This window comes from Felis catus, chromosome C2, assembly GCF_018350175.1.
Source record: "Felis catus isolate Fca126 chromosome C2, F.catus_Fca126_mat1.0, whole genome shotgun sequence".
NCBI lineage: Eukaryota > Metazoa > Chordata > Mammalia > Carnivora > Felidae > Felis > Felis catus.
Window position 1 is genome coordinate 1,250,688 of NC_058376.1, and position 18,431 is coordinate 1,269,118.

At 59.2% G+C, this 18,431-nt stretch overlaps 2 protein-coding genes across 30 annotated transcripts in view; one reads left to right on the forward strand and one right to left on the reverse strand.

Moving 5' to 3' along the window:
* Positions 1-18,431, forward strand: part of SLC19A1 (solute carrier family 19 member 1) — a 44,471-nt gene that overhangs the window by 16,560 nt on the left and 9,480 nt on the right. For 15 of the 25 annotated variants that reach the window (XR_006584730.1, XR_006584729.1, XR_006584732.1 and 12 more), the window contains 3 exons: positions 6,196-14,226; positions 14,355-16,873; positions 17,441-18,423. Coding sequence is in view for 3 of the 25 variants with exons in the window: in XM_023238625.2 (XP_023094393.2) it covers positions 6,196-6,468 (273 nt within the window). In the remaining 22 variants the exon portion in view is untranslated. Of the gene's footprint in view, positions 1-5,408; positions 5,543-6,195; positions 14,227-14,354; positions 16,874-17,440; positions 18,424-18,431 lie in introns of those variants that run through there. The other 10 variants (XM_023238625.2, XM_045036495.1, XR_006584725.1 and 7 more) reach the window with 9 other exon arrangements.
* Positions 9,349-18,431, reverse strand: part of COL18A1 (collagen type XVIII alpha 1 chain) — a 91,397-nt gene continuing 82,314 nt past the window's right edge. For 3 of the 5 annotated variants that reach the window (XM_023238617.2, XM_023238614.2, XM_023238616.2), the window contains 12 exons: positions 18,363-18,405; positions 17,770-17,832; positions 14,159-14,202; positions 13,810-13,932; positions 13,189-13,342; positions 13,031-13,104; positions 12,428-12,559; positions 12,026-12,058; positions 10,913-11,164; positions 10,421-10,618; positions 9,972-10,090; positions 9,349-9,788 (listed from right to left, as the gene is read on the reverse strand). In XM_023238617.2, coding sequence (XP_023094385.2) covers positions 9,575-9,788; positions 9,972-10,090; positions 10,421-10,618; positions 10,913-11,164; positions 12,026-12,058; positions 12,428-12,559; positions 13,031-13,104; positions 13,189-13,342; positions 13,810-13,932; positions 14,159-14,202; positions 17,770-17,832; positions 18,363-18,405 — 1,449 coding nt within the window. In that variant the 3' untranslated portion in view covers positions 9,349-9,574. The remainder of the gene's footprint in view (positions 9,789-9,971; positions 10,091-10,420; positions 10,619-10,912; positions 11,165-12,025; positions 12,059-12,427; positions 12,560-13,030; positions 13,105-13,188; positions 13,343-13,809; positions 13,933-14,158; positions 14,203-17,769; positions 17,833-18,362; positions 18,406-18,431) is intronic. The other 2 variants (XM_023238615.2, XM_023238618.2) reach the window with 1 other exon arrangement.

An 18,431-nucleotide genomic window follows, 5' to 3' on the forward strand; every position in this document is an offset into this window, starting at 1 on the left:
TGCTGCCTCACTGTTGTCAGAATCGCGTTGCGTGTGTTTGTGCGGGTCTGTTTCCGGGATCTTGGGCCACCCACGGAGCTGGACACCTGCCCGTCCGCCACCGCCACCGCGTCCTGCTCGCCAGCTCCACGGTGAGCTCTGAAATTGGGCAGACTGATTGCCCCAGCTTTGAAGCGTGTTTTCAGGATTGTTTCCACCTTCTAGTTTCCTTGCCTTTCTCTGTAAGTTTTATTTATTTTTTTAAAACTTTTTTACAGTTTATTTTGAGAGAGAGAGAGCAAGCATTGGAGGGGCAGAGAGAGGGAGAGAGAATCCCAAGCAGGCTCCACATTGTCATCACGGAGCCCGACATGGGGCTTGAAGCCACAAACTGTGAGATGATCCGAGCCGAAACCGAGAGTCGGACGCTTAACCGACCGAGCCACCCAGGCTCCCCAGCCTTTCTGTGTAAATTTTAGAGTCAACTTGTCTACCTACAAAAATTCTTGCTGGAATTTTGCTGCGACTCACAGTAAGCCCGTGTCTGTTCGGGGAGAATTTGCATCTTCGCTCTGTTTCCAGTCTGTGAACGTGGCGTGTGTCTGCATTTGTGTGGAGAGTCCTTGATTTCCTCCCGCATCTTGCAGTTTCCGGCAAACGAGTATTGTACGTGCTTTCTTAGGTTTATGCCTAAGTATTTCGTTGCGTTTTGAGCAATTGTGAGTGGTAGTGTATTTTAACATTCGTGTCCACACTCGTCTGCCGGGGCTGCCATATGGAAGCACCAGACGCTGGGCAACTCACAATCCTGGAAGCTCAGAGTCTAAGGTCAGGGTGTGCGCGGAGCTGGGTGCTCCCGAGGGCTTGCTGGCACGTAGACGTCGTCTTCTGTGTCCTCATGTGAACTTTTCTCCGTGTGTGTGCACGTCTGGTGTCCCTCTCTGCTTCCAGGAACAGGGGTCACATTGGATCAGGGCCCACTGTTATGACCCCTCTGACCTTAATTGCCTCTTTGAAGGCCCTGTCTCCAAACACAGTCCCATTGGAGGTGGGGGCCTGCACACATGGCTTCGGTCCAGCAGCACCGTGTGCTCGTTGAGAACACGTAGGGATACAGCCGATACTTGGCTGTTGGTGTTTTATAGCCTTGCTGTGGCCATTCGTTAGTTCCAGGAAGTGGTTTGTTTTTCATATGCTTTTTCTTTCCTTTTCTTGCCTTACTGCGGCTGGCTCAGACTTCCTCCTTATTGTTTCCTTCTTTTTACTTGCTTTGGATTCATATTCATCTTTTTCTAGGTTCTTGAAATGGGAATTTAGATCAATGACCCGAGGCTTCTTTTTTATTTTATTTTTATTTTAGAGAGCACGCGAGCAGGGGCGAGGGGCAGAGGGAGAGAGGGGATCTTAAATGGGCTCCGCGCGAAGCGTGCCCAACACGGGGCTCGGTCCCAAGACCCTGGGATCATGACCTGAGCCCAAATTAAGAGTCAGACGCTCAACCGACTGGGCCACCCGGGTGCCCCTTGAGGCTTCTTCTCTAACATTCGCATTTAGTGCTGTGCGTGCAGTCCCCTCTCCTGCCACTTCAGCCGCGTCCCACAGATCGGGAAGCTGCATTTTCATTTTTGTTCATCTCAGTGTGTCTTTTTATTTCTCTTTGACCTATAATTATTGCAGATGGTCTTGTTTGGTTTCCAAGTGTTTTGAGAGTTTCCTGTTATCTTTGTTGTTGATTTCCATTTTGATTCTATTTTGTGATCAGTGAATACAGTCTATCTGATTGCAGTCCTTTTAAATTTGTTGAGGTTTGTTTTCTGGCCCGGGATGTGGTTTATCTTATTATATGTTATGTGGGACCCTTGAAAAGAATGTGAATTCTCCTTTTGTTGGGTGGAGTGTTTTATAAATTCCAGTTAGATCTGATTGATGGTGGTATTGATTTAATCTGTCTCCCTGTGGATTTTGTCTCATCCCATTGTTGAGAGAGGAGTGTTGGCATCTCCATCCTTAATTGTGGCTTTGATCGTTTCTGCTTTCAGTTCCATCGTGTTTTTCTTCACGTGTTTTTAGGTCTTTTGTTTGTTGCACACACCTTGGGGATTGTGGGGATTGCAGTGTGTTTTGATGGATAGAGCTTTTGATCATTATGAAATGTCCTTCTCTGCCTCTGGTCATTTTCTTTTCTCTGACATCTACTTCACCTAATATCAACATAGGCACTCCTGTTTTCTTAAAAAAAATTTTTTTTAATGTTTATTTTCGAGAGAGAGCGAGTGCACAAGCGAGCAGGGAGGGGCAGAGAGAGATGGAGACACAGAATCCAAAGCAGGTTCCGGTCTCCCAGCTGTCAGCAGAGAGCCCAACGTGGGGCTCGAACTCACGAACCATGAGATCATGAGCTGAGCTGAACTCATACGCTTAATTGACTGAGCCACCAGGTGCCCCTCTGTTTCCTTTAATTAGCATTTGTGTGATACACATTTTTATATCCTTTTACTTTTTACCTGACTGTATTGTTATATTTGAAATGAGTTCCTTGTAGACTACATATGATTGAGTCATGCTTTATAATCTATTCTGCAAACGTCTGTCTTAAGTGGTGAATGTAGACCATTTATGTTTAGTGAAATTATTGACGTGCTAGAGTTTACATCTGCCATATCATTTTCTGTTTTCCTTTTCTTCTCCTTTGTATTTTCTGTGCCTTCCTATGGATTGTTTGCACATTCGTTAGAGTTTCATTTTATTTATCTGTTGTGTTTTTGAATGTATCTCTTGCTATAGCTTTTTTGATGGTGACTGTGTGTTAAATAACCTATTTGAGCGAAGTATAGAAATCTTATCTCCTACCATGTCATTCTACCTTCCACTGTTTTTATTTATTTATTCATTAAAAAAAATTTTTTTTTGGAATGTTTATTTTTGACAGAGAGAGAGAGAGAGAGGGAGAGAGCGAGCATGAGCCAGGGAGGGGCAGAGAGAGAGGGAGACACAGAATCCAAAGCAAGCTCCAGGCTCCGAGCTGTCAGCACAGAACCCGACATGGGGCTCAAACTCATGAACTGGGAGATCATGACCTGAGCCGAAGTCGGACACTCAACCGACTGAGCCACCCATCGCCCCTACCTTCCGCTGTTAATAGTATGGTTGTCTCAAGTATTTTCTCTACGTATCATTACAGCCATATAAGTTAGGGTTCCAAATTTTGCTTTAACTCTCAAACATTTAGAAATTTCTGGAAGAGAAAGAAAGGCTTCTGTTTACCCGTGATTTGGCTCACTGTGTTTTGTCTTCCCCGTTGATCTAGGGTCTCTTCTTAATGATTTCCTTTCTGTTCAGAGAATTCTCCTTTAAGCCCTTCTTTTAGGGTAGGTCAGCTGGTGACAACCTCTTCTGTTAGTTTTTCCTTTTTCTGAGAATCTCTTGATTTCCTTTTCATTCCCAAAGGAGATGATACTGGATATAGGCTTCCAGGCTGATAGTTTTTTCTTTTAACTTTGAAGAAAAATGTGTCACATCCTTGTGGTCTTAAGTGGCTTCTGATGAAAAAGTCCCCTTTTCCCTGAGGGTGTTGCTTTTTTCTGGCTACTTGCAAGGCTTTTCTTTTTCCTTTGCCTTTAGCTTTTTCAGAAGTTTAAATCTTTTTTTTTTTTTTCAACGTTTATTTATTTTTGGGACAGAGAGAGACAGAGCATGAACGGGGGAGGGGCAGAGAGAGAGGGAGACACGGAATCGGAAACAGGCTCCAGGCTCTGAGCCATCAGCCCAGAGCCCGACGCGGGGCTCGAACTCCCGGACCGCGAGATCGTGACCTGGCTGAAGTCGGACGTTTAACCGACTGCGCCACCCAGGCGCCCCAGCTTTTTCAGAAGTTTAAATATGGTGTGTGTTGGTCTGATTTTCTTTGGGTTTGTCCTGTGTGTGTGGTTCCCTGAGCATCTTGAATCTGTAGGTTTATTTCCCACCAAATTTGGAGAATTTTTAGCCACTATTTCCTCAAGTTTTCCAGCCCTATCCTCTTTCTTTTCGTGGGATTCGCATGACACAACATCACATCTTTTGTCACATAAGGGAATGAAGCTCTGCTTAGGATTTCTTTTTTTTTTTTTTTTTTTTTTTTTTTTTAGTCTTGTTTTCTCTCTGTTTAGATTTGGTGATTTCCATCGCCCCATCTTCCAGTTCGTTGATTGTTTTCTCTGTCCTGTCTGTTCTGTTCTGTTGTTGAAACCAGTGAGTTTTTAGTTTGGTTATTGTGTTTTCAATTCTAGCTGTTCTTTGTCTCTTCCATTTCTTTTCTTAGAGTTTTTGACCTATTCCGAGAGTGTTCATGCATGGTGAAACAGTTTCACCATGCTGTGTTAAAGTCTCTCTCAGATAATTTTAACATCTCTGTCGTCCCTGTGACGGCATCTGTAGATTGTATTCATTCAGTTAGAGGTCTTTGTGGTTCTAAGTGATTTATTTATTAAAGCCTGGACATTTCGGAGATTATGTTAAGAGATCTGCATCTTACTGAAACCCTCCACTTTAACTGCTTTTTCCTGACGCTGCTCTAGCAGAGGAAGTTGGGGACATGTGCCTTGTTACAGCCAGGCGGGTGGAAGTTCAGGCTCTGTGCTCAGACCTCCTGACCAAGAGGGAGCTGGGGGGGCGCCTCCCTCCTCCTGCCTGCCTGGCAAGGACAGGGGTTCCAGTTCTCCCCACCTGGCTTCCAGCCTCCAGTGGTTACAAGGCGGGGGGTGCCTTGTGACCGCTCCCACATGGCCTCCAGTGACACCACCGGGGATGGGGTGTTCTCCCTGCTGCTGGGCAATGGTACAAGTCCTCAACCCACAGGGCTGGGGTTTGGGGGTTGTTACCGCCTGGGGAGAGTGAAAGTCCAGGCTTTCTGTGTGGTTTCTGCCGGGGTGAACTTTCCAGCTCCCCACTGGGCCTTCACCACCATCTGACGGGGGGGCCCCATTGTAGTCTGGGTAATGAGGGTGGGGTTCAGCCATTGTAGGGCTGTTCCCTCTGTTTCCTGTCCTGATGGGCTGTCCCTCTCCAGTCCCAGTCCTTTTGCTGGAAAGAACAGCTTTTATTGTTTTTTTTGTTTTTTTTCCCCCTTCATTAGCTGGCATTTCTGGGTTGCTGATTTTTTTTTTTTTTAATTTTTTTTAATGTTTATTTATTTCTGAAAGAGACAGAGACAGAATGTGAGTGGGTTGGGGCAGAGAGAGAGGGAGGCACAGAATCCGAAGCAGGCTCTAGGCCCCGAGCTGTCAGCACAGAGCCCCATGCGGGGCTCGAACTCACGAGCTGTGAGATCATGACCTGAGCTGAAGTCAGACGCTCAACCGACTGAGCCACCCAGGCGCCCCTGGTTTCGTTTCTAAAATTACAGCACGAAATTAGAAAAGCCCGGGGGACACATTGGTGTTTGTCCTCAGCCTCCAGGGCTCCTAGCTGGTGAACTGCCTTCGTCTGTGTGCTCTGTGTGCAACGTCCAGAGCGTCAGCCGTACCTGGGGGAGGAGTGGGGAGAACACATCCGCTCCATCTGCCTGGAAGCAGCGTCCGTCATGGTTCGTTTCCCGGTTTTGCTTGTGAAGATGAGCTTTTCCCAGAAAGGCACGGAGAGGGGCCTGCGGGGAGCGGAGCGCCAAGGTCTCGGGCAGGACCCACGCCTGGTCTGGCCCGCAGACGCCCGGAACCGCCTGGACTGCCTGTCCCGGCGGTCACGAGACTCAGGAGGGACGTTCCCACGTTCTGGGCGCTCCGCGCAGCTGCACCGATCCCCGGGACAGAGACTGGCTTGGGGCTTGCGTCTGGGCTCCGCCGTGTGGGAAGTTCCCGCACACGCTTGTCCTTGTGCCCTCGGCAGCCGTGGGAACTTGGCGCACAGAATGAAGCTCGTGTTTGTTATCTTAAATCGAACGGAGCATCTTGGGGTAGATCACAAGGGCCACGCGATGCAGGAAAACTGCCAGGGCTTGTGGGAAAGCGGTGGGGGCCCCCCCCAGGGCTCGTCCTGGAGCAGGGCAGAGGGCGGGCCCTGCCCACTGTGGAGACCTGCTCCCGGCCTGTCCCCCGACCCTCGGGCACCCAGCCCCACTCCTGCAGTGTTCCTGTGGCCTCAGCGGGAGGAGGGAGAGCCGGGGAGGAATCCACAGGCCCCTTCCCGCCCCTGCCCCTCACCTGCCTGGGCTGACCTCACCCCTACCCCTCTCTGTTCTAGTTCCTCGTCTACTTCGTGTACTTCCTAGTGCTGTTCATTGTCTACCTCTCGGCGGCCATGCTGGTGATCCTGCGGCACCTCCGGGAGGGCCGTCACCCGCCCCCAGCCCTGCCCCCGCCCCAGGAGGAGAAGGCCGAGCAGGTGCTGAGCCTGCAGGACAGAGGCCTCAGTGGCCCGAAGCCGGAAGCCCCCCCGCCGGCCCTGGAGGACAGCGTGTGGACGGCAGGGTTGGCCCCTCGGGAACAGAACCAGCAGCCCGAGGCCAAAGCCTGACCCAGCCCGGCCTAGCGGGAGGCCAGGCTCCTCTGGCACCGGGGGCAGCCCGTGTGCCGTGCTCCACGTCCTGGGGCCTCGATGTCTCGGAAGGGATGTCTCTTCGCAGCTGGCCCAGGACCCGGGTTCCGGCACGGCCCACATTCCAGTGTTCGCGTTGTGGAGCCAGGGACTGACGGGGACCCTAGGTGGGATATCCCTGTGACCCACACCCCAAGGGCTTGTCTGGCGGTGGCCCTGAGGACTGGTTCTCGTCCCCATCCCGCTGCCTGCTGGGGCACTGCGGGCTGGCTTGCTGTCCCCGTGGCGGGGAGGGGGGTCTCATGTGCCCACCAGGCCACTCTGCCTTCACCCCGCCCCCCACAAGAGGCAGGTCCTGCTTGTTCCTGGGGACCAGTGAGGGGGCCAAGATGCCAGCCTCAGGGACTCAGTCCCCCACAGGGTATCCTGTGCCCTGCGGGGCCAGGCCGGGATCCCTGATTCCCGTAGCCTGTGGCTAAACTTGGTAAGGCCAGTTGTCCAGGTACTTGCTTTAGACTATGTCCCTTTCCTAAAGAAAGTTGACCCAAATGAGAAGCCTCAGTGGGCTTCTCTTTCCAGGTGAGACGCCAGGCATTGGCCGCTGGCAGACATTTGCCCGTCAGGTGGAAGCAGGGACGCAGGGGCCCTGGAGCCTCGCTTCTCCCCCAGCGGGCTAACCCTGACCTACCTCACTGGTGACTGCAGACCGCTTGGGGTCACTCGCCCACGTGCCGGCCCACGCGGGACCCACCCTGAGCACACCGCCTCAGATGCAAGACCGTCGGCTCTCCCCAAAATCGAACCACAAGCCCCACACGTGGAGGGGCTCCTGGTCTTGTACTGACCTGGCGTGGGTGGGGGTGGCTGGTCAGGAGGCCAAGAAGAGGGCCCCGGCCCCAGGCAGGAACCCAAACCAGGCCCCCACGGCCTCGAGCTGAGCACAGCCCTCTCCTACAGCCCTGTCTTGAGAAGCGCCCACGCCCCGCGGGAAGGGAAGGCCAGCTGCTCGGAGCCAGCTTGGTGCAGAGAGGTTGGAGCAGCCCTCCTGGAGAGGAGCTGTCTGCACCCAGGGATCCCTGAGGTCCGCTTGTCGGGGGCAGGGTGTCTCAAGAGGCTGCCCTGAAGCTGCAGGAGGATGCTGGGGGGCGGGGCATCCACAGGGGGCCTCCCCACTGACTCCCCACCCCACCCACCCCATGCCCCAGGGACCCCGTGGGGAGGGGCAGTGCTCTTCCCCTTCCATGCTCAGGAATCCTGCGGGACTTGGTGGGTGGAGGGCAGTGCCTCTCACCGCTGGTCACTGACCTTATGATGCAGGCCTTTGCTCTTGCCCCCACCCTGACCTGCGAATGCTCCCATTGGTGGGTGGCCCAGCCACCTGGCCCCATGGTGGGTTCCGCGTGCTGCAGCAGCTCTGGGGAGAACATGGGTGCTGGGTCTACACCCCGGCTTGCCTGTGCGGACTGCCGGCCATCCCCAGGGACGCTCCGGAGACATGGTTTAGGGCACCAGCATCCCCGTGCACGTGTGTGCATCTGACATCCGTGTACATCTAGCCACGCCCACCTGTGCCCCTTCAGCGGGACCCACCAGCAGGACAAAGACCCCCACGGTCTGTCTCACGGTAACGAAGGCTGCTTCCAAACCGAGTGTCCGTGCAAAACGCTGTTTTTTATTTGGAGGCTGTTTGGAAACCACATTACACAGTTAGCAGGACCGGCTGCCGTGGTTTACAGGGCAGTGTTGAGACAGCAGACCTGAGGTGCTTGGCTCCGTGCCCACGACCCAGCACAGCCACCAGGGGGGAGGGACCCTGGGGGTGCCCCCAGAATGCCCCCTTCAGAGTGCTTTGTCTACACGGCCTCGGGTCCCAGGGCTCGGCAAGGCCGGTCTCAGGTGAGCCGTGTCCTGGCTGAGGACAGGTGTCGCGATCCTGTTTGCCCCTGTGCCTTGTTTTAAGTAAGCTTCGTGCCCAGCGTGAAGCCCAACATGGGGCTTGAACCCACAAACCATAAGATCATGATCTGAGCTGAGATTGAGTCGGACACTTAACCAACTGAGCCACCCAGGCACCCCTTTCCTCTGTGGTTTTTTGAACTCTGTGTCCCATGAAGATAAACCTGGGGCCCTGGACTCAGCAGGCAGGAGTTGTGGCCGGGCACCTGGGAGTGGGAGTAGGTTTGGGCCCAGTTGGGTTCCGGGATGTGCTCCTGGGCAAGGCTAGGGGAACCTCTGCTCTGGGAATCCTTGCCTCAGCAAAGGAGTTTTGGACCTGGGCGGGGCCCGGGGACAGGACACTGCCATCCCTGGGTTGTGGGCCCCTCAACTCCTAGCCTGGGGGCGTCTGGCTGGCTCAGTCAGTAGAGCTCTTGATGTCAGGGTTGTGAGTTTGAGCCCCACGCTGGGGGTAGAGATTAAAAATCTCCCTGCAGGGCCTTGGCTGGATTGAGCTCCACGTGGGAAGCCGGTGTGGGACAGAACTGAAGACGCACCTGCCCCGTGTGCAGGCTGGCTCCCAGCCACCAGCACAAGGTGGTGTTGGGGTAAAGGCCATAGCCTGGGGGCAGCAGTGGCCCCTGAGTTTGGGGCTGCCTCTAGCCCAGGGGTGGCTGCGGGAGGCCAAGGAGAAATGGCCCCACGCTGTGCCCTTGGCCTGAGCTGCCCCAGCAGCTCACAGCTGGGGACCGAGGCCCCACCCGGCCCCTGCCAGGCCCTCTGGCACGCACACCTCCCCAAGTCAATATGTTTCTTTGCCTCGGGGGGCGGGGGGTCTCCCTCCAGTTCTGATTGGGGTCAAAGAGGAAGGGGGCAGGGCCTTGTGCGAGGTGGGGAGGGGCAAGAGAAAGTCTGGGCACCAGGTTTTGTTTTAAACTTTTTAAAAAATACACTCTTTGGTTTCCTTTTATTTCTCGGGGGTTACATGAAACATGAACCACAGAACCATACCGGAGAGTGCCAGCCAGGTCCCACCCTGGGGGCGGGCAGGGGCAGACACTCCTTAAGGGCGGCTTCCCTGCTCCCCTGCTGCTGGCCTCCCGGCCTGGCCGTCTGACTGTCCATCTGCCTGTCTGAGCCGGCAGAGCCCCTACTTGGAGGAGGAGGTCATGAAGCTGTTCTCGATGCAGAGCACGATGAAGGCGTTGCGGCAGCTCGCGGCTTTCTGCGCCAGCAGCCTGCCCGCCAGCAGCGAGGAGGCCTGGCCAGCCGCCGCCGCGTCCTCTGTCCGCCACGTCTCGCAGTAGCTGTCGGTCAGACGGCGCCCGCTGGGGTCCGAGCCGTGCCACACGCTCTTCTGAGGCCTGCGGGAGGCAGCAGCCATCAGCCGCGGGCCCGAGCCCTGACCCCCGGGATCTGGACCACTCTGGGCAGGGGAGGGCGTTTCCCCAAGGCCCCAAGGCCCAAGGTGCGGCTGCCTGTGGGGCCGTCCCTGGGGGCTCCACCTCCCAGAACACACCCCCTGCGGCCTCTGCTGGGGAGCCTACCAGGCAGGATGCTGGAGGACGTCTCTGCCATCGAAAGAGAAGACGCGGGCCCCGGGCTTCAGCTGGCCCTCGGAGGAGCCGGAGAACAAGGCCTCCCAGCTGGGAAACAGCACCTCATCCTGGGGAGGGCGGTGTCACGGGACTCACTCCCGCCCCAGGGACGCCCTGCTGCGGGGCCTCCACCCCCAGGTCTGCGGTGAGGCCACTGCCTCTGGCCCCGAGGCGCGCTGGTGCTCCCCAGCTCCCAGGAAGCACTCGGCGGTGGGAGAGAGGCATGGGGACCACCCCAGAGACGGTTCCCAGCCCCGGCTCGGAGGTGGCTGCGTGCGAGGGCCCGGCCCTGCCCTGCCTCCTGCCCCTGAAGGCGCCCCGTGAGATGGGGTGGCTGTGGGGGGTTGGGGACCCTGCCGGAGCCCCGCCCCTTGCCCCACGCGGGAGCCCTCACGCACCCGGAGGTTGACGATGGGCACGCCCGTGCGGTCGGCGCGGCGCACGATGCTGTAGAGGTCCTGCAGCCGTGAGGACAGGAAGGCGCGGAAAGTGCCCGCCAGCCCCACGGCGCGCGCCTGCTGAAAGCACTGGAAGTCCGCGCCCCGGATGCCGCGCATGCCGCCCGGCTGGGGGCTGTTGAGTGCGACCAGGTGGAGCTGTGGAGGGGCCGCGGGGGTCAGCCGCCAGCCCCGGGCCGGCCGAGGGGCCGAGCGTGCACAGAGAGCCCGCGTGACCGGCCCCGGGGGCCCCAAGAGGACCAGCCCAGCCCCTCGGCCTAGGGCAGCAGGGACCGCGGTGGGCTGGGGGCCAGGGGGTCCAGAGTGGCCGCCGTCAGGCCCCCACCCCTGCCCGGCTCCTCGGGCTCTCCCGCTTCTCGAAGGCCCAGAGAGCCCTCCCATCCCGGCAGCCCTGGGAGTCCGCGGGAGCCGAGGGGCTGGTGGGGCACTCACCACGGGCTGGAAGTCCTGGTGGGCGTGGGTGCGGGCGGGCCCGCCGGTGGGGCGAGCCGGCTGGACGTGCAGGTAGGGGCCGTGGTGGGGGGCGCCAGGGTAGGGCCGGGGGGCCGGCAGGCGCGGGGGGCCGGCCAGGATGTCATCCGCCCGCCAGGGCCGCGCCGTGGAGTGGGTGAGCTCCCGCCGGGGGTACGGGTGGCCCTCGTGCAGCTGCACCAGCGGGGGCTGTAGGGCGGCCACCTCGTTGTCCTGCAGACGCAGAGGCAGAGGCGCCGTGGGCGGGGGCTCTGCCCTCCTGTCCGGGCGGCCCTCTCCTCCTGCACCTGCGGCTTGTGCTCTCGTAAGCTGGAGGGGGCGCCCTGCCGGCCTGACGTGCAAAGTGGGCGGCTGGCCCTGCGCTCAGGCACCCCGCCCCGCTCAGGACCACATTCCCTGACCTTCCAGCCCCCCTCACTGCCACCCAGACACCCAAGTTCTCCGCTCCTTATGCCCCGTGCGCCCACCTCAGGTGAGCTGCACCGACCCCCCTTCCCAACTGTCCTCCCCCAGCACCCAGTGCCTCTGACACCCCATGTGCTCTCTGACTAGGCACCTTTCCCTGCTAAGACGATAAAACCGGTTGTCTATCGTCTGTCATCTTTGCCACCTTTCCCCCAGCCCGCGAGCTCCGCGAGGCAGGGGCCTCGTGTGTCCCTCCCTGTCTAAACCAGCGCCTGGCCCGAGACCACACTGAATGAAGGAAGGAAGGAAGGAACGAGCGAGGGAGGACTCCCTGGGCTCCGTGAGCGGGCGGACTCGCTGGGAGCCCAGGACACACACTACCTAACGCAGCCTCGGTCCCGGGCCCTTTAAGAAGTCCTGGCTTAGAAGAGAGGCAGCAGTGGGAAACCTGAGTATGTGGGCTCCTCCATCCCCCGGGCCCCGCGCTCGGAGAGGGGTGGGCAGCGTGGCCCGAAGGGAGGCGGCCTCGTGGTCTGCACACCACCTCCCACGCCCAGCCCCCAGAGCCCCAGGCGTGTCGGGGACGCGAGGCCGTGCTCGGCCTGCCACCGTGGAGCCCCGGCCAGACGTCCCCCGGGCTCCAAGCCCTGAACTCGGCTGCGTCCTTACCGTCCCACGTGGGAGGGGTGTCCGCGCCTCCAGCTGAAAGAAAACGCAGGGGTCACCCCAGCAACCCTGACGCCTGGCACCCCCGCCCCGCCCCAGCGGAAGCTGGCACGGCTACACCCTGGTGCCTGTGCCATCAGCGGGCGCACAGCACCTCACGTGCATCGGCTGTAAGAAGTAGGAGTCACTTCTCTGTAAACCCCAAACTGCTCGGAAGGCCCCGAGTTAAAAAATGAAGAAACGTGAGGAGGGAGCACGGTCACTGCATGAGGCACTCACCCCACAGGACAACCGAGACCAAGGCTCAGGCTCGCTGTGGGGGGCCCCCTTCCCCCCCACATGCTCTCCTGAACCCCAAGCAAGCTCGAGAAGGTCTCCCACCCCTTCCCCATGCAGGTAACTCACCAGGACCTTCCGGAACCCATTCCGGACCCGGACGTACAGCTCCTCTGTCTCAGCCACAAAGATGAGCCAGCCCTCCGGAACCTCCGGCACCTTGTCCAGCATGGTCTGGTACGTGGCCCAGATCCTTACCTGCTGGAAGCCCGACCCAGTGGGTGCCCTCGCACACAGACAGCGTCTGGGCTCATGGGGGGTGGGGGGAGGACACTTCCGGATGAGGGACAGTCCTGAAGGCTTAAGTGTGTTCCTTTCTCGATCAGGCTGTTCCCTGAGAATGCTCTGTGGCACCCGGACGGTGAGGCCACCCCATGGGAGGGCTGGATGCCAAGTGCCCACGTGGCCGGTGAGCCCTGCTGGGGACCCTTCTTAATGGCTGTCCTCCCTTGTCCTCCCCTGCCCACCCGAGTCCCACGGCCACCCCCAGGCTCCCCGTTTTCTGCTTTGCAAACCACATCTCGGCTGCCGTGCATCTGTGCACGGGGCAGGGCCAGGCCCGGTGCTGGGACCCTCCGGAGCAGGCCACCCACAGGTCTGCAGAGGAGAGGGCGGCCGGGCAGGCGACTGGGCAGCAAGCATCTGACCGGTAAGGAACACGGGGACCCTTACCCCTGAGGAGGTGCCCATGGTTCCAGGGGGTCCGGGGGGCCCAGGTGGGCCTGGGGGGCCGGGAACACTGATCGCTGCAAGAGAAGAGCCAGAGATGGGAACGCATGGCCCTGGCTGGACGAGGCCGGAGACCAGGTACCCGCCCCTGCTTGACTTACTCTGCCTGTAAGGGCCGGGGAAGGAAGGGGGCCCTGGGGGCCCGGGGGGGCCGGGGGGGCCAGGAGGCCCCTGACGCCCCTCATGGCCGATGCCAGGGGGCCCCTGAGGTCCAGGTGGGCCTGGCTGGCCCCGAATGCTCTCTCCCTTGGGACCCTAGGGGAGACAACAGAACATGTGGCAGAGGCCCTGCGGGGAGCCCCCTGCCTGCCCCCACGATGGCCGGGGAAACGTGGCCTCCCACACGGTGTGCTCTGTGCTGGGAAGGGATCCCAGAACACGGACCAGAGCACACCCTGGACAGAGGTTCGGTCCCCCGAAGGCCCTCGTTCCCCCTCCATCCCTCAGGCAGAAGCTGGGGCCTGTGCCCCCTGGAATCTTTTAGGGCAGATGGTCTCCCTGAGGGAGGGCTGGGTGAGGGCCCCTATGCCCCCCATTCTCCCGGCTGGCTGGGGGGGGCCCCAGGCCGTGACCCACCAGGCCTGCCCCGTGTCCCCCCCTGCCAGGAGTGGGGGCAACCTTTTGGGCCTTGCAGGCATCCACAGCTGGGCTGGACCTGGCCCAGGACGTTGGGGACACGGGCTCTGGCTCGGGCCTGCAGGCAGCCAGGAGTCCAGACTTACCGGAATCCCAGGGTAGCCTGGCGGGCCGGGGGGGCCGGGCACACTGGAGCCGAAGAATCCGCCACCCCCGGGCTCACCCCGTTCGCCCTTCTGCCCCGGGTCTCCTCTATCACCCTTCTCCCCCTGTGGATGGAAATGCCGGTCTGAGACAGCCCGGCTCCCGCTGCTGACCTGGGAGGGGCAGGCCGACCCCCGGAAGCCCCGAGTGGGCAGGGTGAGGCAGCCGGAAGCTTCTGGAGCCCAGGAGGCCCGGCACACCCTGCGGGACAGGACTTGTCTCGCCACCTTCTGAGCCCCCAAGGAGCCCAGCCAGGGTGGGACAGGCGACGGGGACGCGGGTGACGCCCACCTTCATTTCAGCCTCCAGCTGGAGGAGGTCGAGCGGGAACTGCCCTGTAGGAGAGACGGGGCGCCAAGGTGAGTGTCTCGGCAGCGCCATGCCCCCCACCTACAGCTGCCTTCGTTGCCTTCTAGAACGTCTGTTTCTGGGGGGCCCCCTGCAGTTTTGTTACACTTTTGTTAATGGCGGCCCCGGAATGTTTTAGGGGTGCAGCAGCACGACCGGACAGTAAGGCTGGTTCGCACCCGTGGCCTCACTGGTGAGGACACAGGAAGACGTGCGTCACCTCGTGATGGGAGTTCCAGGACGCGTCTGGCGGCTCGGACGGTTCCCCGTGACGCCCGCCTGCCTCTGGCAGCCACAGGTCTGACCTCCTTTTGTAATGGCACCTTTTTAGAATTTCTTTTTGTTTATTACCAGTTGATTTTTGTGAATCGCCCCTGTGACCTTGGTAAGTCTACCTATTAATTGCAACGGTATGTTCTTTTGGGTGGTTGATGTTCCCAAACCCGTCTGTACAAATGGCAGGTACTTCTTCCTTCACAACCCTCCCCACCCTCCGGGGGCAGCGGCCACTACCCTGAGCACCAGCCACCCTGCAGCCCTAGCGAGGGTGGAGGCGGAGCAGCCCTTTGCCCCTCGCTCGCTCGCTCGCTCGCAGGGCTCCCTCCTTTCTCGGTCCTGCAGGGGGCGTGCCAGGATTAGCGGTCTTTCCAAAAACTACCTTGACTTGCAAATGGTTGTTCACTCAGCTCTGAGCTGTACCATTTCTTCCCTTTTCTTTGCTTTTCTATGTTAATTTTACTTTATTTTTTAACATAATTTCTCGTCAAGTTGACTAACATACAGTGTGCACAGTGCGCTCCTGGTTTTGGGGGGGGTAGATTCCCGTGACTCACCGCTTCTGTACAACCCAGTGCTCATCCCAAACAGGGCCCTCCTCAGTGCCCATCTCTTTTGTTAAAGGTAAATTTGCTATTTGTTTTCTGACTTCTTGAGCTGAGTGCTGAGAAACGTGTCCCGCTTGAGGCTGTGAGTTCCTGAACAGTTAACGGGACCCGTGGCCTGGGGCCCAGCTGGGCCGGCCGATGGGTGCGTGGCCCCCATCTGGGGGGCGGTCCTGCTGCCGCGGGGCCGCTGCGGCCACGGACTCGGCCGGGGCCTCACCACCTTCCACCTGCCGGTTGTGAGCGGTTCCTCCTTATCTGGAAGGGAAGTGCGCTGCTCTGGGGTCATCTTCCAGGCGTGTCTGTGACGCTGACTTCCTGCTCGCTTTCTGCCAGGCGAGGGCCCGTGTGGTGAAGACAGGGTCCCCGTGTTGCTGCCAGGGCCCCAGGGTCCCAGGGCCAGGTCGGGAACTCCGTCTCCTGCCTGAGCTGTTCTTTGTGTGCTGGTGCCGTCACTTCCTGAGAGCCGGCCATACCCCCACGAGGACGGATCTGTGTCGTCCTTCTCCTGTCGGTTGCTGCTCTTTACGTCTTGAAGCTATGTTGTTAGAGGCACAGGATTTGGAATTGCTGTATTTTTCTGGTGGGTTTACTCCTTTTTCACAATGGACTCTTTTTTTTCGAGTTTCTGGCAATGTTTCCTGCCTCAAGGTACACTCGTCTAATTTCTCACACACAGATATTTGTACACACACACACACACACACAGGTGCATTCACAGACGCATGTAGACACACACCCATGAAAGGTGCACATTTACACACAGGTGCACATGTGCACACACACAGGTACCTTCACAGATGCACGCAGGTGCACACACACACAGGTGCATTCACAGATACACAGGCACACAAAGGCACACATATACATAGGTACATGTATGTGCACAGGTGCACTCACACGTGCACACCCAAGAACACGGGCACGCTCACACATACAGGTGCACATGAGCACACAAGCACACAGGTGCACTCACAGATGCACACACGCGCACACAGGGGCATGCACACACACAGGTGCACGTTCACACACACAGGTGCACACACAGGTCCGTTCATAGATGCGGACGCATGCACACGGGAGCACACACAGGTGCACATTCAGACACAGGTGCACACACACAGGTGCACACATGCACACACACAGGCTTGGTTTGCCTGCCCCTGTCCCGCATTCAGCTTGTGTGTGTGTCTGTCCTCACATTTGCAGTGTCCCTCGTAAGCAGCATATGGTTTTGTTTTTATCCGACTGCCGACGTTTACCTTTAACGGAGCATTCAGTGGGTTCCCGTTCAGTGCGCTTACGGACAGATGTCAGTTTGAACCAACTATGTTAAATGTGCCTGGTTCCATCTGCTCTGTGCTCCCTTTTCTCTCCTTTCGTGTCGTCTTCAGGGTCCGGTAATTTTGGTGCCATCCTCGCCGGGCATGCTTAAGTTGCGTGGTCCTGGCCCGTCGTTGGCTCCACCCCCGGAAGCGGCGAGGTATGTCCCGCTTCGGCCACGCTGAACGAGGGCAGCGGTTCGCTCCTGGGGGTCTCCCCTCCAGCATCGCCTCCTTCTCGAAGGGCCCTTGCCATCTGACCCGTCCCATCAGGGCGGGTCCTCCGATGGCCTCGCTCGGAAGGGGGTTTCCGCTGACGCACACAGGCCATCTTTACGTCGTCCTGAGGCCTCTTCTCTGGCGTCTGTCTTCCGAGCGGAGGAGTGAGGTCCTGTTGGTCGGTGGAGCGAAGGGCTCCTTCGGCCTCAGAAAACCCTTCGCCGTGACGCCTCCAGGTGCGCCCCCGCCCCTGCCCCGGCCCGCGGCCTCCACGCAGACCTCTCTCGCTCCCCTCCCGGTCTCGTCTGCCGAAACTCACGCGGCCTCCTCGGGTCCAGTGGCCGTGCCCCTCCGTCCCAGAACGGAACCGGGTTCTTTCCAGGGTCCCGGCTCCCCGCACTCACCCCCACCTTCCCTTTGCTGGAGCACTGTCGTGATTCAAGCTCCCACCCTGGCTGGCTCTCCTGGGGGCCTGTCTCACCTCTGCTCTCCTGCCTGCATTCCGGTCCGTTCTGGCCATCTTGTTCACCTGCTCAGCCTAAATCGTAGGCCCCCGGTGAGCTCACCTTCCTCAGGGAGCGGCTTCTGCCTCTAGCGGTCCTCAGGGAAAACCCTGGGTCTCAGCCCCTCCCGGCGGCCTGTCTCTGACCCCGCCCTTGCTCTGGGCTGCAGCCCCTCACTGGGGGGGCCCCGGTCGGCCACCCTTTAGTTGTCACTGCCTGGCGCTGGGCGCCCCGGCCCTCTGGGCTTCTGTCCTGCTAGCCCCCAACAGCCACCCTGTCGTTTTCTTCTATCTCGTTCAGCAGTGGAAGAATTTGGCAGAGTCGTCCCACCGTCCCTGGAAGGAACCTGTGAGGTGCTAAGACTTCAGCCCCGGGGCAGTCGGGCCAAGGGAGGACTCCACGCAGCCAGTGGGAGCGGAGGGTGCCGGGGCCCAGCTCCGCCCTTCAGCCCCGCTGTCCTTGAAGCCCTGGGCCCTGAGGCTTTGGGCCAACTAGGGATCAAACTGCCACAGGTGCCGTCGGGCTCCATACGCCTGGAAGGGGTGTCCTTCCTCCAGGAGGGCACGGGTAACCACAGAGGACAGTGCCGGGGACCCACCCCAGCCCAGGGCCGCCTGGAGCACACTCACCTGGTGGTCCTGGTGGGCCCACTTCTCCTTTGTCACCCTTCGGTCCAGGAGGCCCCTGGTACCCTGGAGGGACGGAGACCCAGGAGTGCCCATCATTGAGCTGTGACAGGGCCCTTGGGCCATGCCCCTGTGCCCTGCTCACCCCCAGCCCTTGTGAGTGCTGTGTGCACTAGCCTGGACGGGGGAGGAGCACCACCCGAGTTTGGGAGCCTTCAGAGCAAGAGCTTTTGTTGAGCAGAAGCACTTGGGGGTCCCACCCAAGGGGCTGCCCCTGAAGGCCACGCCACTCCCGCGGGGCGGGCGCGGGCTGACAGAGCAGGCCCAGGGCAGGGGGGCAGATCTAAATTCCGCACGCAAGTGGGTGTCTACTCAGTGTCCGGGGCTGTCCCCTGCGAGGCTGCCAGGACGGCTGTGCTGGGACGACCCAGGAGGCCCCGGGAGGGGCCTGTGATCACTCTGGAGCAGGGGACATGGGCCGATGAGGCATTCCTGCTTCCCCTGGAGCCCAGGCTCACAGGACGAAGTCCTGCGGCATCCAGCATCCCCAAGAGAAGCCGCCGCCCCAGCCACCGCGAGGCCCCAGGGGCCCTCACCTGGTAATCCTGGAGGTCCAGGGCGGCCAGACTCCATGAAGGCCTGCAAAGAAGCTGGCCGGTGAGGCG